Here is a 19234-nt window from a genome sequence, read left to right as displayed (position 1 = left end):
TTTAGGTATCAACCAATTTAATTAATTTTAAATAAAATCGGTAGATTGATATAGAAAGTTTAAAATGATATGAAATAGATTATATATATTTCTTTAATTCTCTTTATTATATTCATACTTTTAATTTATTTTAGTTTGATCCAGTATATTGAACACAGTAATTTTTTTAATACCAATAAGACATTTTTAATACGAATTAGAAATTTTAGATATATTTATGTTTAAAACAAAATTACTGTTATAATGTATTATGTCAAATTAATATTCGAGAATATAAATATAATTAAAAGAACTAGACGAATATAAAATCTGGTTACATATCATTCCGAACTCTTTAAGTCCATCAGTCGATTTTGGTTAAAATCGACTAATGAACCTAGAGAGTTCGAAATAACATAAAATTAAGTCTTATGTATTCATCTAATTTTTTTTTATTATATTCATGTGTTTAAATATCAATTTGGTATAATATATTGGAAACAATATTTTTTTATTTTTTAAAAAATAAATCAGATATTTTAATAAAAATCTGCATTAAAAAAAGAATATTAACCTGAATAATTGAGATAAATGTGAAGAGTTAAAATAAGTACTGAGTATGTATTTGATAATTTTAAAATAAAGTACGATTTTCTTATTTCAAACAATTTCATGCGCTTAAAAAACTGAATAATAAATTAACTTTATTTAGAAATAAATTACAACTTTGAACTAATATCATAATACTAAATTATATAAGGAAATAATATATCTTAAATTATTTGTTAATATATCTTTGAACGCAATTCAGTAACTTTGTTAAAAAATATATTAACTATTATTTAATAACAAAATATGAGTTTTCTTAAATTAAATTTTCTAAAAATCAATTAAAATTTTGAATATTTAATATAAACAATTTAAGTTATTCTTAATTTAATATATATATATCTATATCTATATCCATCACAATTATAATTATTTACTATCTATCTCAAATTTATATATTATTATTTTTAAAAATAATTTTTTAAACTTAAAGAAAACTAATATTTTTATGAATATAAAAGTTAACAATACTTGGTTGAAACATGCCAAACCAACTAATATATCAGTTCTCAATTTAATTTAAAATTTATTTGAGGAGCTTAACGTGATGAAATTCTTGATTCTCGCCCGGATCATTTGTATCGTATGGATATGAGAAATTCATTCAATCACATAGAGAAGCATGCGCCGACATCGCTGTGGCTGCACTGCCAATGATGAAAAGCGTATGACTGCCTTTGGCCCTATGAAAATCGATGAAGTAGGATGGATCATTGAGTTTGCAAAGAAGCCAAAAGGCGAGCAACTGAAGGCAATGCAGATGAAGTTGGTTTCTGGTTTTCATCTGAATTTACAAATGATCAATAATTAGTTGGTTTTCATTTTAAGTAAAGTAATTTAATTGTTCACAAATTGCAGGTGGATACCATAATTTTGGGTCTTGATGTAGAAACAGAAAGAGCATGAACATCTATTTGATCAGCAAAAACATAATGCTTAAATTACTTCGCGATAAGTTCCCTTTAGCAAATGATTTTGATAGCGAAGTAATTCCTGGGGCTTGCAACCTCGGATTGAGAGTATGTCTCTCCCTTCTAATTGTTTTTCATCTATTTATGATGTTATTAGTATACTGTCTAAGTACTCTGATTTGTTAGATGCTAATTTACGATTAATTTGTAACCAAAGGTATAAGCTTATCTGTATGATGGTTACTAGAAAGATATTGGTACCATAGAAGCATTTTACCATGCTAATCTTGGGATAACGAAGAAGCTCATACCTGAATTCAGGTAAATTAAGATAATTAGAGAATTTATTTGCTTATAATTTTCTTTATTGTAGTTACTAAAGTGTGTTCTTCAATTGCAGTTTTTATGACCTTTCATATTGAATATATACTCAAGCTTGATATTTGCCTCCATCTATAATGCTTGATACTGATGTTACCGATAGTGTCATCGGCGAAGGATGTGTGATTCAAGTAAGACTTTTTGAGATTCTTCATTTTAACACCTTTTCCTCCTTACAAAGTTTGCTAAATACTTGTCATATACTTTTGTATTTGTAGAAATGCAAGATTCATCATTCTGTAATTGGCCTTCGATCTTGCATTTCGGAAGGTGCAGTGGTAGAAGATACTTTACTAATGAGAGTTGATTATTATGAGGTAAATCTTACATTTGGTTGATGATCAGAGTTCGATAAGTTGATACTTAGAAGTAACATTTTTAGTATTTCATGTTGTGTTTTCATTTTGTTTATGAATGAATCCATAAAACATTGTTTGTGAATGTAATTCATCGTTTTCTTATATGCAGATAGAAGCCGACAAGATTCTATTAGATGCGAAAGGTATTTTTCCAATCGGAATTGGAAGAGATTCTCACATTAGAAAAGCATCATTGATAAGAATGTTCGAATGGGAGAGAACATTAAGGTGTTAAGGTGTTGTTAAACCCATTGATCCTTCAACAATTATGACTTATGATTCCCTTTAAAATATAAAATATAAAAAATTCTAACACACTCTTTTAACGATTTACTATTGCATATCATTAATATTGAAAATGTGCAAGAAGCAGGGATTCCCATGATACTTCATCAAAAGTGGCATTGTCACCATAATAAAACACCTCTTTCATTTTAATTTACAAGTTTTATTTTTTATGTAGAGTAAATGATAAAGTTTTTTTTTGATGTTATGTATTTGAATTTTTTTAACAGTCTTTCTATCAATAAATAAGTTGAGATTTTGATTATTTGATTGTGTTTTGAGAATTTAAGAAATTAGGTTACATTAAAAGAATATCTTTCAACTGATTTGGTAAAGTCCAAAATTAAATTATCTTAATATTTTTTATGAAATGAATTTCTCGGTGCCGGGGATTTCTTAACATTAAGTTGGTAAAAGGTGTCAAACCTTTTTTAAGGATGGCAAGTGGGAACTCTTTTATTTAGATTAATAGGAAGTTGTGGACAAACAAAAAGAGATAAAAACACTGAAAATCATTTTAATTTAAAATTTATTAATAATTTTAATTTTTTTTATTCTCAAATCATATTTATATTGTTTCTTCATCGTTCTTTCTTCCACTTTAAAAGAATATTATTCTGAACTCTTTAATTTCATCAGTCGATTTTGGTTAAAATCGACTAGTTAAAATAAGTATTGAGTATGTAATTTGATAATTTTAAAATAAAGTACGATTTAAGTATTTCAACTGTTTCATGCGTGTAAAAAACTGAATACTAAATTTATAAAAACTTTTAATTAGAAATAAATTACAACTTTGAACTAATATCATAATACCAAATTATATAAGGAAATAATATATCTGAGTTTTCTTAAATTAAAATTTCTAAGAATCAATTAAATTTTTTAATATTTAATCTAAACAATTTAAGCTATTCTTAATTTAATATCTATATCTATCTCAATTATAATCATTTACTATCTATCTCAAATTCATATATTATTATTTTTAAAAGTAATTTTTTAAACTTAAAGAAAACTATTATTTTTATGTATATAAAAGTTAACAAATAGCATGTCAAACCACTTAATATATCAGTTCTCAATTAAATTAAAAATTTATTTTATTTTACTTTTAAATTTTATTTAAATTCCAATTTTGTTCAGAAATATTTAAACTTGAAATAAGACTTTTCAATATTTCATCTTTATTCAAGCCCTTCACCGAAAGAACCATTTATATGTTACAATTAACTCTATTAACTTAAGTTTAAATACAATCCTTTTAAAAATAAAAAATAAAATAAAAGTTGATTTTTTATTTAGACAACTAAAATTGAAAAGTCAAATTATACTTCTCCAAAGTAAATTAACAGCTTTAATTTATTATTATGAAAAAAAAGAATTTCGTTAATCTATGTATTTAATAAATTTACAACTTTGATTAATATACTTAAAAAATTAAAGAATTTTGTTAATCTATCTATTTACTTTGAAACTATGAATTTTAAAAAGTAAAAAAAACAATAATTAAGGTATTGGATTTATCAAATCTAATACTAAATTTCAATAAAAAAATTCTTAACTTAAAATTTAGATTTTTAATATTGAATCTAAACAATACTTTAAATAAGTGGTCAAAGCATGCCAAGTCACCTAATTTACCGGATTTTAATTTAATTTAAAATTATTTTATTTTATTTTTTCTAAAATAAAACAAATAGTTGATATTTAGAAATAATATTTTCAGTATTTCATGTTTTATTTTCATTTTACTTATGAACAAATCCATAAAACATTGTTTGTGAATGCAATTTATCATTTTCTTAATTGTAGACAGAAGCCGACGAGATTCTATTAGCCGTGAAAGGTAGTTTTCCAATCGGAATTGGAAGAGATTTTCATGTTAGAAAAGTCATTATGATAAGAATATTTGAATGAGACAGAATATTAAGGTGTTGTTAAACTCATTGATCCTTCAACAATTATGATTTATGATTCCCTTTAAAATATAAAATATAAAAAATTCTAACACACTCTTTTAACAATTTGCTATTGCAGATTATTAATACTGAAAATATGTAAGAAGCATGGTCCATGGATACTTCATCAAAAGTGGGATTGTCACCATAATAAAAGATGCTTTAATCCCAAGTGGAACAATAATTTGATGTCTTTCATCTTTCATTTCAATTTACAAGTTTTATTTTTTATTTTTTTATGTGAGTAAATGATAAAGTTTTTTTTTTATGTTATGTATTTGAATTTTTTTAACAATATGTATTTCTATCAATAAATAAGTTGAGATTTTGATTATTTGGTTGTGTTTTGAGAATTTTAGAAATTAAGTTAGACTTTAAAAGAATATTTGTTCTATATTGTTATTACTACAAATGTTTTAAAAACAAATTAACATAATTTTGGATTTAAAAAAATTAAAATTTTATGACATGAATTTTATTAAATGTTAAAATAAATTTAGTATGATAAATAAATCTTTTTATTTAATTAATAATTTGGATCTTTAACAATTAACTTGTCAATTGATTTGGTGAAATCCAAAATTAAATTACATTAATATTCTTTTTCTTTCCACCCCTTTCCAATTTTGCCAACTTTCTCCTTATTCTTATTAAATCACAATATATTAACTCACCTATGCATTAAATCATTTATATCTCATCGATTATTAAAAAAAAAATTTACAACCAAATCTATCGGTATTTCTTTAGAAAAATTAACATTTGATGCACAGGTAAAATACTAGTTTATATTTAAATTTTTCTTGTTCAATTGACAAAAATAAATAAATAAATTAATAATTTTAGAATCAGATTATATATATTTATCTGTTCTTTTGATTATATCTATGTTTTTAAATTTTAATTTGATCAAATATATTGAATACAATAATTTTTTTAATACGAAATAGATTTTTTAAATATATTTGTATTTTGAAAAATTACTGCTTTTAGTATATTATGTTAAATTGATGTTTAAGGATATAAATATAATCAGGAGAATTAGACGAACATAGAACCTGATTACATGTTATTTCGTGCTCTTTAGGGCCATCAGTCGATTTTGATTAAAATCTATTGGTCAACCTAAATAACTCAGAATAATATAAAATTAAATCTTACGTATTTATTTAATTTTTTTATTATATTTATACGCTTAAATATTATTTTGACAGAATATATCAAGAAAAATGTGTTTTTTCAATAAATCAGATATTTTAATAAAAATCTGGGCATTTAAAAAAGAATATTAACCCGGATCATTGAGATAAATGTGAAGAGTAAAAAAAAAAGTATTGAGTGTGCATTTGATAATTTTAAAATAGTGTGCGATTTAGGTATTTGACAGTTTCATATTTGTAAAAAACTGAATACTAAATTAACTTTATATTAACTTTTTAAATTAGAAATAAATATCATAATACTAAAGTATATAAGGAAATAATATATCTTAAATTATTTGGTAATATATCTTTTAACTCTCAAAATTATAATATAGTAACTTTGGTAAAAAAAAATTAGTAACTATTATTTAATAAAAAATATGTTTTTTTCTTAAATTAAGATTTTAAAAATCAATTATAATTTTTAATATTTAATCTAAACAATTTAAGCTATTCTTAATTTAATATCTATATCTATATCCATCTCAATCATAATTATTTACTATCTCAAATTCATATATTATTATTATTATTATTATTATTATTTTTAAAAATATTTTTTTAAACTTAAAGAAAAATCATAAATATATCAGATCTCAATTTAATTTAAAATTTATTTTATTTTACCTTTAAATTTTATTTAAATTTCAAAATTTTCAGCAATATTTAACTTAAGAAGGCTTTTAGATGTTTCATCTTTATTCAATCCCTCCACCTACTGTGAAATAACCATTTATACGTTACAATTTAACTCCATTAACTTGATATGTTAAAACACAATCCTTTTAATAAAAAATAATAATTTGAATTTTTATTTTGACAATTAAAATTGAAAAGTCAAATTATACTTCTCCAAATTAAATTAACAACTTTAATTGATTATTATGAAAACAAATAAAGAATTTCATTAATCTATGTATTTAATAAATTTATAACTTTAATTAATATATATTTTTTTAACAGAATGAATTTTATTAATTTATCTATTTATTTGAAACTATGAATCTTTTCAAAAAAAACAATAATTAAGGTATTGGATTTTTAATATTGAATCTAAACAATACTTTAAATTAGTGGTCAAATCATGCCAAGTCACCTAATTTACCGGATTTTAATTTAATTTAAAATTATTTTATTTTATTTTTTATAAAATAAAACAAATATGAAAGATGGAAATAAATAAAAAAATTATAATTTTTCTCGGATCTATATAAACTCGAGAGAAAGCCTATGGATACTTCATCCTTTCATGTTCGAAATCCATCGGCCAAACCGCAATGGCTTCCTCGATCGGCGTCTTGTTCTCTTCCCCCAACGTTCTCGCCGTTCGTTCCAAGCCCTCGCCTTTCGCAGAGGACAGCACCTTCCTCGGCGGCCGCAATGGCCGCCTTTCCTTCTCCGACAGTCTCTCTGGCGCGAAATTAGTCCGCCAGAGGCCGGTGGCTGCGACGAGAAGAGAGGCGAGGACGAGGAGCCCCTTGGTCGTCTCCCCCAAGGCTGTAACCGACTCGAAGAACTCGCAGACCTGCCTCTTCCCCGACGCGAGTCGAGTGAGTCGATTGATCCTTTTACTTGTTGTTCTGGAATTTTAAATACTTGAAATCTGATAGGGTTTCCTTGATTTTGTAGTCGCTTTTCGATTTATTTTTTTTACGAATTGTTTTTGTTCTCAATGCACAAATTGATCTGTTTTGTGAACTGTGGTTCGATCCCTTCTTCTTCTTCTTCTCGTGAATTATCTGATTTCAAATTTCTGAAATTAGTAGTAGATTGAGGAAAAAGAAGGTGTTCCTTTCCTTCGTGGATTTTTCTTTTCAGTATTTCAAGATTGGTGCATGTGATTAATCAAAATTCATTTAGAACTAAACTTATTGTCTCCCTTCGTGGACAGAGTGTGTTGGGTATTATTTTAGGTGGTGGCGCAGGAACGCGGCTGTATCCACTGACAAAGAAGAGAGCTAAACCAGCAGTTCCTCTCGGTGCCAACTACAGACTCATCGACATCCCCGTTAGCAACTGCTTGAACAGCAACATCTCCAAGATCTATGTTTTGACACAGTTCAATTCAGCTTCGCTAAATCGCCACCTCGCACGGGCTTATGGAAGCACCATGGGTGGTTACCAAAATGAAGGATTTGTCGAAGTTCTTGCTGCCCAACAAAGCCCCGAGAATCCCAACTGGTTTCAGGTATTATAATACATAATTCAATTGTCTATATTAAGGAAATTTTGTTCAAAATTCGTACAAGTTTAGATATAACTGGCTTGCTCAATACTGTATTTGAATATCATATTCAGGGTACTGCTGATGCTGTAAGGCAATACTTGTGGCTTTTTGAGGAGCATAACGTGATGGAATTCTTGATTCTTGCCGGTGATCATTTATATCGTATGGACTATGAGAAATTCATTCAATCACATAGAGAATCATGCGCCGACATCACTGTGGCTGCACTGCCAATGGATGAAAAACGTGCGACTGCCTTTGGCCTCATGAAAATCGATGAAGAAGGACGGATCATTGAGTTTGCGGAGAAGCCAAAAGGCGAACAATTGAAGGCAATGCAGGTGAAGTAATTTCATCTGAATTTACAAATTATCAAGAACTAGTTGGTTTTAATCTTAAGTAATTTCATTGTTCAAAAATTGCAGGTGGATACTACTATTTTGGGCCTCGATGTAGAAAGAGCAAAGAAGATGCCTTTTATTGCTAGCATGGGCATCTATGTTATCAGCAAAGACATAATGCTTAAGTTGCTTCGCGATAAGTTCCCTTCAGCAAATGACTTTGGTAGCGAAGTAATTCCTGGGGCTTGCAACCTTGGATTGAGAGTATGTCTCCCTCTTCTAATTGTTTGTTTGATCTATCAATGATGTTATTAGTATCCTGTTTAAGTACTCTGCTTTGTTAGATGCTAATTTATGATTAATTTGTTACCAAAGGTACAGGCTTATCTATATGATGGTTACTAGGAAGATATTGGTACCATAGAAGCATTTTACAATGCTAACCTTGGGATAACGAAGAAGCCCGTACCTGATTTCAGGTAAATTAAGATAATTAGAGGATTTATTTGCTTATAATTTTCTTCATTGTAGTTATTAGAGTGTGTTCTTCAATTGCAGTTTTTATGACCTTTCATATCCAATATATACTCAAGCTCGATATTTGCCTCCATCTATAATGCTGGATACTGATGTTACCGATAGTGTCATCGGCGAGGGATGTGTGATTCAAGTAAGTCCTTTTGAGATTCTTCATTTTAACACATTTTCTTCCCTGCAAACTTTGCTAAATACTCATCGTACACTTTTGTATTTGTAGAAATGCAAGATTCACCATTCTGTAATTGGTCTTCGATCTTGCATTTCGGAAGGTGCAGTGGTAGAAGATACTTTACTAATGGGAGCTGATTATTATGAGGTAAAACTTACATATGGTTGATGATCAGAATTCGATAAGTTGATACTTAGAAGTAACATTTTTAGTATTTCATATTGTGTTTTCATTTTGCTTATGAACGAATCCATAAAGTATTGTTTGTGAATGTAATTCATCTTATATGCAGACTGAAGCTGACAAGATTCTATTAGCCGCGAAAGGTAGTTTTCCGATCGGAATTGGAAGAGATTCTCACATTAAAAAAGCCATCATTGATAAGAATGTTCGAATGGGAGAGAATGTTAAGGTATTGTTAAACTCATTGATCCTTCAACAATTATGTCTTGTGATTCCTTTTAAAATATAAAATATAAAAAATTCTAACACTCTTTTATCGATTTGCTATTGCAGATCATTAATACTGAAAATGTGCAAGAAGCATCAAGGGAGTCCCATGGATACTTCATCAAAAGTGGCATTGTCACCATAATAAAAGATGCCTTAATCCCAAGTGGAACAATAATTTGATGTCTTTCTTCTTTCATTTCAATTTACAAGTTTTATTTTTATCTTTTATGGAAAGTAAATGATAAAGTTTTTTTTGGATGTTATGTATTTGAATTTTTTTAACAGGATATATTTCTATCGATAAATAAGTTGAGATTTTGATTATTTGGTTGTTTTTAGAATTTTAGAAATTAAGTTTACTTTGAAAGAATATTTGTTCTATATTGTCATTACTACAAATGTTTTAAAAATAAATTAACATAATTTTGGATTTAAAAAAATTAAAATTTTATGACATGAAATTTATTAAATGTTAAAATAAATTTAGTATGATAAATAAATCCTACTATTTAATTAATAATTTGGAACTTTAACAACTAACTTTCAATTGATTTGATTTGGTGAAAGTCAAAATTAAGTTACATTAATATTCTTTTTTTCTTTTCATATTGAAAATAATTTCAATTCAAAGCTTATTATAATTTCAATTTCTTTTTATTCTCAAATCATATCTATAAGGATTTTTATCATTCTTTTCTTGACTTTTTTTTCTCTACGCCCCCTTTCCAATTTTACTATAACTTTGTCCTTATTCTTTTTATATCACAAGTTAATTCATTTATTTTGCAGTCGCATTAAACCATCTATACCTCATCGATTATTTTTTTTTAAAAAAATTTGATTTATCCAAATTAATATAAAAATATTTTTAACAAATATTTTTATATTTGTTAAGGAAACAAGATGTCCATAAGGTGAACTCATGCAAACAAATCTTGATGTCGGAGAACAAACTAGTTATGTATTTAATTAGCTAAAACATGGGCGAGGATCAGTATCTTGCTTTTTGTTTGCCGTAGGACCCCTCGTCTTCTTGATCCTTCATTAGCCCTAAGAAAGCGAGCAAGCCGAAGAAGAAGAAACCACCAGCCCAGTGGCCGCCCCCTCCTCCACCCCCACCCCCACCACCACCACCGTCGTCATCACGAGGAGGGAAGCCTGTTCCTCCATCATCAAGCTCTGGTGATTTCTCCTTTCCTAAAAGAATAAGATAAGGTGTTTTAACCATGAAAGAAACTGTTATTGACTTGGCATGATTTGAAGATTTTGGCTTTAGAGCTTCGTTGGTTACCTTGGACAGGAGCAATTGTTATCGTGGACGATTGGCGCGTAACTGTCTGCGTTTGCTCCGCTGCACATCTTGCATTCTGCAAGTGAGACAAAGGTAGAACATAATGAAGGAAAATGTCTGTGTAACTTAGATTTGGATGTTAATATTTGTTGTGGATAAGGATAAGTGCCCAGCATTACTATTTGTCAATTTGTACGCGTGATCAATAGAAATATCAAATGTCTGCAAAGATTATCTGTGTCGACACTCTGACGAAGATAAAAGAGAGTTTTAGGAAGCTGATTTAGCAAACATCACATCAGTTTGTATTCATGTAGGCCATTAGTTGTGCCTGTGCTCTGGACAAAGCAACCAAACATAACTGATTGTGTGGCTTAAAAGAGAACTCAGCAAACAAGATCTGCGGCAAAACTTAACCATAGAAGTTCGGGAAACACAAAAGAAACAGTACCAAAGTAACTAATGTCCTAAGGCTTCTATCTTTCAACATTCCAATGGCATACAAGCAAACAAACCTTATAGAACAGTAGAAAATTTTCAGAACAGAGTTAAATAGACATACCAAGACAGCAGCACAAATCACTGCAGCAGAGGCGACTTCCAATGTTTGTCTTAATGGATGGTGATTCTATCTAGAATCTGAGTCAGATGAAGGCCGGATGAGGCGTCGCTGGTGTTGACGGAGAAGAGACTGTGATGCTGCGGTCGTACGGGCTTTGGCGGATAGACCTCCACGCGGCCTTAAAGGATTATTGAGCTTGAGCCGGCGGTACTAGCATTCTACACACACTCAGACAAGCACACGGAACATTAGAGATCAAGAATCAGGGAAAAAAATTCCCGGAGCAGACCCTCCGACGCTCAAGTCATGCACTTTTTCCTCGAAAGAACAGTGTACGAAGGAAGAAGAAAAGTAGACAAGTGTGCGAATGAACGTATACTTGCGCAAGGGAGAGGACGCCCTTTTTAATATGACAGTGCATACCTTCTGGAGACTGACCCCCGTCAGAGGGTGTCGGGTGTTAGGACTTGTCGAGTGGTGCGGGACATGTGACCTTCTCCTATAAACTGGAGGAAGGTTCTACTTGCAGATGATCCCAACCGCTGGAATATTCCTTGACATGCAGCAGATATTCCCTGACAGGTGGTTATGATTCCCTGACCTGTTATCGCGTAGCGTCTACTATCCTGCCCGGGTGTGATCAAGACTGCTCGGGTCGGTCTGCTAAGTACTGACGGACAGAATAGATGGATGGAGGGGTGCGATCAGCGTCCCTCTCTACCGGCTTTTATGATTCAGACGCGACTGAGAATAACAAGTATGTTTACGCGGGCTAGCTTGAGAAAACCTGACCAGTAAAGCCACGTCGGGCTTCGCCCTAATCACGCATCCTGTTGCCGACCTGGTTTCCTGACCGGTAGACCTCGCTCTGGCTTTATACGCCGGATGGCCCGGGTGTTCCCACTCTGTATATTGACTGTCACGTCCCCTTGACTTCTGATTGCCACGTCCCCTTGACTTCTGACTGTCACCTCCCCTTGACTCCTGATTTTCGGACCCTACCATTATGCACCGTATCACAAGCCTCCCCTCCAAGTCTAGTAGAAGGAGGCTAAGGTCCGACTGACTAGACCCATACTTCGGTATCGCTTGGCCTTGTCCTTGCAACTTTAACTACTGGTCCTTTTCCCCAAGTCTTTGAACATTTACCACATTCTCAAATGCTACGTCCTTTCCTAAATGTCTGTGCTTGGTGGTGGTGGCCGGACCTCTACATCTCTTGGAGAATTGGTGGTGGCCGAATCTAGCTTGGAGAAGAAGGAGCTTGGTGGTTCTCGTCTCGGAAGATCGTTGCCCACACAACGTCCGAGATTAGAAGAGGAATACGGTAGAAGATCAAGAGGTTATTTGCTTACAAAGAAAGGTATAACTAGTAATTGTTTTCCGTATCATACTAGTTTTTCTTTGTATGAATTCCAAACACAAGAGGCATATGATTCTAGAGTTTCAGATTTGTTTCGAAGTTGTGTTTTTTTTTGTTTTGTTTTTCAGATTTGTGATTCGATTGTTCTTTTCGGTTAAACCTAATGTTATTTTAGGAAATTAAATATTGAATTTCTATTAAAGGCTTTGTCGAGGCAGTTGTGGATGATCCCATACCCAAGAAGGCCTAGTGCCTCGCCATGTTTGACCTATGAGCCGATTTTAGAAATAAATATTTAATCAACTTTATAACATAGGCAGATTTGGATCAATAGTGTTAAGTTCCGCTTGCGATCCAAATCTAAACAATTAAGAATAGATAAATTAAATTTGGAATCAATAATGTTAAGTTTCGTTTGCGATTCCTAATTTAATTTCTAAAGAACACAATAGGTTGTTTAGGAAAGGTTCGACATTTGTACAAAATTTTTGTACAGTGGAACCGGTACGATCTTCCTAGGACCAACCAACAGATCGGGCCTCCGTGCCCTCATTGCTATTGTGTGTCGATCTGATTTGTCATGTCCAGACCTCGTGCCATTACTACTACTTGACCCGTGTGATGTTTTATGTCCTGACATGTGTGCCAATATTGTATCTCGACCTGTGTGTCGATATTGTATCCCGGCCTGTGTGCTGATGTTGTATCTCGGCCCGTGTGTCGATATTTGTATCCCGACTAGTGTGCCGATGTTGTATCTCGGTTTATGTGCCGATATTTATATCCCAGGCTGTGTGCCGATGTTTTATCTCGGTCTGCGTGCTGAGGTCGCATCCGGTTTCGAGACACCACGTTCGGCTCTGCGTCGTCAGATCCAGCTCCTTGTTAGGCACATTCATCTACCCTTCTGGGTTACGACAACTTGAGCAGCGTCCCATCTGAGGGCGCCCCCTTGGGCCAGGGTACGATTTCCGTATTTGCCTCTCATTTATTTAATTATTATATTATTAGCCTGTTACTTATATAGTCGTTGGATTTGCCTCAAGCATCGGGGTACCAGAGACCGGGGTGACCCGGTCATTGGCTGCAGGTAGCGTTGACTAGAGGACTTCTGAAGGGTTGGTCAACACATAAGCCATCTTAGCACACCCCCCTTCGGGACATCGCGATTCGGTCAACATTCCATCCACCTCACCCGACGATCCATCTGACTCAGATTTCGGACATAATCAATTTGACGTCGTCTGTGGGAATCTTCTCCACCTGTTCTGGAATGTGAAGATGGATGACATCGGGAGGTTCTCTGCTATTATCATAGTTCCGGAGGATCTTGACAAACATATTATCTTATACCCTCACTCCACGGGCATTCGGGAGTCAAGAGATTGAGTTGGAGCTTCAGCTGGATGACAGGTTAGTTTTTCCATTATATTTTTTCCCTGACTCCACGGGTATTCGGGAGTCAAGGGACCGAGACAAACCCTTAATCAGTTGCCACAACTCCCTGATTAGGTACATTACATGCTTTGCTTCCTTTTTACGGTTATAGGAGTTGCTATAGCTCTCTGATAAGAGAGTAAAATCCTAGTTCCTTGATCAAAGACTAGGGCCTTCAATTTTTGATCGGACACTAGGGGCCCATCTCCCCGATCAGACATTAGGGGCACAACTCCCCGCTCATATACTAGGGACATAGCTCCCCAATCATTGACTCACAGTATAACTTCCCGATTAGGATCTAGGGGTCTCGCCCTTTGATTACAGGCAAGGGGCCTTACTCTCCAATCAGGGACCAAGGGCCCAGCTCTCCGATCAGATGTGTTATAGGCTTTGCACCCTTCGCCATGAGGCTCTGCATCCTCTTACTGCTACAAGCTCAGCACCCTTCACCATGATGTTGTTAGAGTGTATACTAAAAGCCTAGTTTTTTGTAAACATTTATTTTTGAAATAAAGAATGACATTGGTCAAATGTCTACATTTATATGCTAAGTGTAGTTGTTCAAGTAATTTATATTGTAGATAACATGGCGTGTGGTGTCACATACAGAAGATCATGTTATCAGTTCTTTATAAATTATAAATAATATCTCACGACTAAGATGGATAGAAACAAACCATTGGAATAGTCGTAGTATAATTTGGTATTAGTTTATCTTGACTATAAAATTACACTAGTACACTTTGAGTGTATTGAGCAGGACCATTTGAGGTAGTTTCTTTTTATACTGACTATATAAAAGAACAATACCTCTGTTATTATGGAAGTGTGTACTCTTAATCATGATATAATAACAAGCACATATACTTAATATTTATTTCTTTAATTTATCAAAGGGTGTGATTTAGTTCGTTAAATTAATAGGCCCGATAAGTTGGGAAATGATATTATTTATATAGTATGTTGTTGATTATAGAATGAAACTGTGTCCTAGAAATCTGTTGAATCGAAACGCGCTAGAGGGGGGGGGGGGTGAATGGCGCTCGCGGCTATTGTGTTTGATTATCAGAATCGTAAAAGAAACTCGTTCAGAAATTAAAGCAGCGGAAATGAAATAATGACACACAGACACGAAGGATTTTACTTCGTTCGGAGCCTGTGACGACTCCTACTCGAAGGCTCGCGATCCTTGTTCGCTTTCGATGGGCAACAACTATAAACACGATTATTACAAACTAAGTATTACAATAAGTGCGTTAAATAAATCTATACCGACGACGGAAAATGAGATCTCGAAGCTCTGGGTCATCGGGCACGAGTAGCAGCACTTCGAAATGTCTTTTGGAGCAGCACGTGGCAAGAGAATCACTTGTAATCAGATGAATTGAGGTGCTGCTCAAAACCCCCTTACAAAGGGTGTTCAAGGCGCCTTGGAAGCCTTCGAAGGCGCCTCCATACTGCCGAGTCATCCGCGTGGATCAAGCTCGAACTGGTTGAAGTTCATCTGCTCAAGGCGCCTTATGCCCCATTCAAGGCGCCTTCCAAGGCGCCTTATGACTCCTTCAAGGCGCCTCCCAAGGTGCTTCGCAGCCAGCTCCAGCTTTGCACCCGAGGCGCCTCCAAGCTCTATGGAGGCGCCTCGGACACTGTTCATCCGAGGAAAGACTTTATTATTTTATACCTGCAAGACATGTTAGTCCAAAATAATATTCTGCAACACAAGGTTAGCACATAAAGCCATAAATAAGGTAACAAAATATTATCGATAGTTATCAGACTATCCGGGTCTGACTTCGGATTTCCGTCCAGAAATCCTAAGTCGACCCGACGCCTATTGTTCCCTCTACGGGGAACGCGCCCTCACCTACTCCACTCAGGAGATTTACCTACTGCCAGTGCGATCCTCCAGATCGACTGGACTTTTGCTCAGCACTCGACGCTTCCGGACTTTCTGCTGGACATCCGCTTCCCGGCTAGTCCAGTCTTTCACCTGGTTCGCGACACCAGGACTTTCCACCTAGGGTTACCACCCCCTAGGACTTTTGCCTGAAGCCATCGACCTGCCAAGACTTTCCGCATAGGGTTACCACCCCCTATGACCTAGGGTTCCCACCCCTTAGGGTTTTCCCTTTGCCTAACCGCAGCTAGGACTTTCCTGAGATACTCAAGCAGACTTGTTAGATCACAAAACACCTTAACTTTGAATCCTTTGCCATTATCAAAACACGAGTTCGATCGTCGAATGCTTCCCGCATCAACAATCTCTCCCTTTTTGATTATGACAACTCAAATTCAAAGTTAAGTAAACAGATATCAACTAACGAATAGATGAAAACATTTAAAGCAAGCTTAGCAAATTTGCTAATGTAAATTCTATGAATTTAAAGTATAGCACCAAGTATAGACTCCCCCTTAACTGTTACTCCCCCTTTAATATTCATTATTTTAAATTTGAATTTGACTTGAATTTGACAATCAATTATTTGAGTATTTGAATTTTGAATTTACTACAAATATATTTGAATTTTGAATTTGCTACTCTCCCCCTTTGCCATATATCAAAAATAAGCAAAATTAGTCATTTGATTTTTTAAAGAGGGATAACAAGATTTTGAAAACACTTAACAATTTATAATTTTCATTTCTTACTTTTAGCTAAGTGAAAGGATGATGTTAGCTCTTTGGAAACTTGGTTAAAATTATAAAACTACTAGAAGGTGGAACCTTTTGACAGTTTTTGAAAAGCTAGTAAAACTATACATAGAGAAGTACTTGTTTAGATTTTGAAAATTTGTTAGAGAAAATATTTTTGAAGTCACTTTTTAATTTTTGAAAGCAATGAGTTAAATTTTGCAAAACTGTGCTTTACTTAGGAAAGCAAGAATTTACAAAGTTAGATTTCAAAGTGAGCTAAGTTTTAAAATTTTGAAAATAATGATTGGAACTTAGCTAAGCTCTTTGCAAGTATTGGATTTTGAAAGCTATAACTTAGGTAAAAAAACTTAGCTTAATTTTAAACAATACTTATTAAATTTTAGGATAAGTAGGGAGTAGAGTAGCTAAAAATTTGGTTTAGGTTATTTATTCAAAGTTAGTTGGTCCTTAAGTCCAAGCATGAGTCAAGTTCAATAGATTGACTTTAAGAGGTATCAGAGCCCTAAAGATCAAACATGCTTAACCAGAAAATTGAGAATCCTTTACCAACTGTCTAACCTTTAGCTACTTGCTGATTACCTACAGGGCAACAACTTTCACATGGTTAGTCAAGTTAAGTCAATTTGGTCCAGTTAGATTTGACTAGAGCTGGAAAACTTGACTTGATTGATGTATATTACGTGTTTAACGCCCAGACTCATATTGATGCACAGATATAAACATTCTTGAGTCCAGGCTGTACCTTATGCATCTCACGCCGTTCTATATTTTTCAAACACAATCAAGGTATACCTAGGTGTTTGTGAGATGCTCTGGCTTAACTCTAGGGGAATATGATTTCTAGGGGGAAAGCCTAAGTAAAATCTAATTTTTGAAACTTCTAAGAAAAAGGGATTTTAAAATCATTATTTTTCCTAGAATTTGAAAAAAATAAGATAATTAAACAAAACGAGACACCTACTCTACCCAACACATTCCTATTTACCTTCTAAGTGCACTGAACTCAAGTTCAGGTAAGGGTTTTGTAAAAATATCAGTTAAGTTTGATTTGGACTCAACATGGTTGAGTGCAATTTCACCCTTAGCCACGTGATCCCTTACAAAATGGTGTTTTACCTCTATGTGTTTAGTCCTAAAATGGTGAATAGGATTTTTGGTCAGATTAATTGAGCTGATATTATCAATAAAGATTTTTATATTTTTATATTCTAGTTGATAGTCTTTTAACGTATGCATCATCCATAACAGTTGAGATGCACATTCTCCTAGAGCTATGTATTCAGCTTCTGTAGTGGATAGAGCAACACAATGTTGCTTTCTGCTTGACCAACTTACTAGGCACTGACCTAGAATATGGCAGCTACCACTTGTACTTTTTCTGTCTAATATGCATCCGGCATAGTCCGAATCAGAATAGCCATAAAGGTCAAAGGTGCAAGTTCTTGGGTACCAAAGTCCTACATTTAGAGTTCCTTTAATATACCTAAGAATTCTTTTAACATATGTTAGGTGTGACTCTTTTGCACAGGATTGGTATCTTGCGCACATACCTACTGTAAACAATATGTCGGGTCGGCTTGCAGTTAGGTAAAGTAAGCTACCTATGACACTCCTATAGTACTTTGGAACTACTGGTTTTCCTTCAGGGTCAGAGTCAATGTTAATGTTGGTTGCCATTGGAGTATTTATAATTTTTGAATTTTCCATGCAGAATTTTTTAATTAACTCCTTAGCATATTTAGTTTGATAAATGTAGATTCCATCTTTGGTTTGTTTTATTTGTAAGCCTAAGAAAAAGTTGAGTTCCCCAACCATACTTGATCTTGTGGTAAGAGCCCGGGACCCCCTAACGAGGGGTCAACGCCCCGTGGAGGTCAAAGGGCCAGGTGGTCCGTCGAAGAAGGGTGAGCCGACCGGACTCATGAGAAAAGGGCAGGCCGATCGGTCTGCCAGTAAACATCTGATAGTAAAAGGCGCCCTGACAGGGATCGGGGTTCCGACGCTCAATGAAACAGTAAATAATGACCAAACGGAAGGCCTAAGAGAAGGCAGGACGTAATGGGTGCGCCGTCCGGCCGGCGCAGGGAATTAGGGCCGTCCGGACGACACTCTTCGTCTAGCCGGCCGGACGGACGTCCTGGCCGGCGGTGGGTAAATAGGGACAGGAACATCTGCTGACAGCCGTCAAGTCGTATGGCTAGGCCATACTCCAAGTCTGACAACGGGGTGTCCTGTTGTCCCATCGAAGGCGCGATGGGACTATTGCAGTATGGCGTCAGGTAAGCTTTCTGACAAACCCATACCGAGGTATGGGCTGCGGACACGTACGCGCCTCGGTGGGTGTGTAGAAGCTCTTTCATTGCTCTATATAAAGAGCCGCAGACTTCGCCGGAGGTACGCGTTCTACAAGCTTTGGAGCTACTTTTTCCACCACTTGCTTACCTGACTTGAGCGTCGGAGGGTCGCCGCCGGGAACCCCTTCTCGGCCCGACTTCTGTGCAGGTTC

At 33.9% G+C, this 19234-nt stretch overlaps 1 protein-coding gene and 2 pseudogenes across 1 annotated transcript in view; 2 read left to right on the top strand and 1 right to left on the bottom strand.

The window, feature by feature from the left end:
• The first annotated feature begins 1117 nt into the window (after nucleotides 1–1117).
• Nucleotides 1118–4674, top strand: LOC122048823 (annotated as a pseudogene).
• A 2372-nt stretch (nucleotides 4675–7046) lies between these two features.
• LOC122049643 lies at nucleotides 7047–9597 on the top strand (annotated as a pseudogene).
• Nucleotides 9598–10371: 774 nt separating this feature from the next.
• Nucleotides 10372–19234, bottom strand: part of LOC122048822 (protein YELLOW LEAF 1, choloroplastic-like) — an 81954-nt gene continuing 73091 nt past the window's right edge. The window contains exons 2-4 of the mRNA XM_042610344.1: nucleotides 11271–11319; nucleotides 10709–10784; nucleotides 10372–10614 (exon numbers count right to left, since the gene is read on the bottom strand). Coding sequence (XP_042466278.1) covers nucleotides 10409–10614; nucleotides 10709–10784; nucleotides 11271–11319 — 331 coding nt within the window. The 3' untranslated portion in view covers nucleotides 10372–10408. The remainder of the gene's footprint in view (nucleotides 10615–10708; nucleotides 10785–11270; nucleotides 11320–19234) is intronic.

This window comes from Zingiber officinale, chromosome 2B, assembly GCF_018446385.1.
Source record: "Zingiber officinale cultivar Zhangliang chromosome 2B, Zo_v1.1, whole genome shotgun sequence".
In the NCBI taxonomy this organism is placed as follows: Eukaryota; Viridiplantae; Streptophyta; class Magnoliopsida; order Zingiberales; family Zingiberaceae; genus Zingiber; species Zingiber officinale.
Note: the sequence above shows the minus strand (reverse complement) of the source record. Positions and strands in the feature narration are given on the sequence as shown.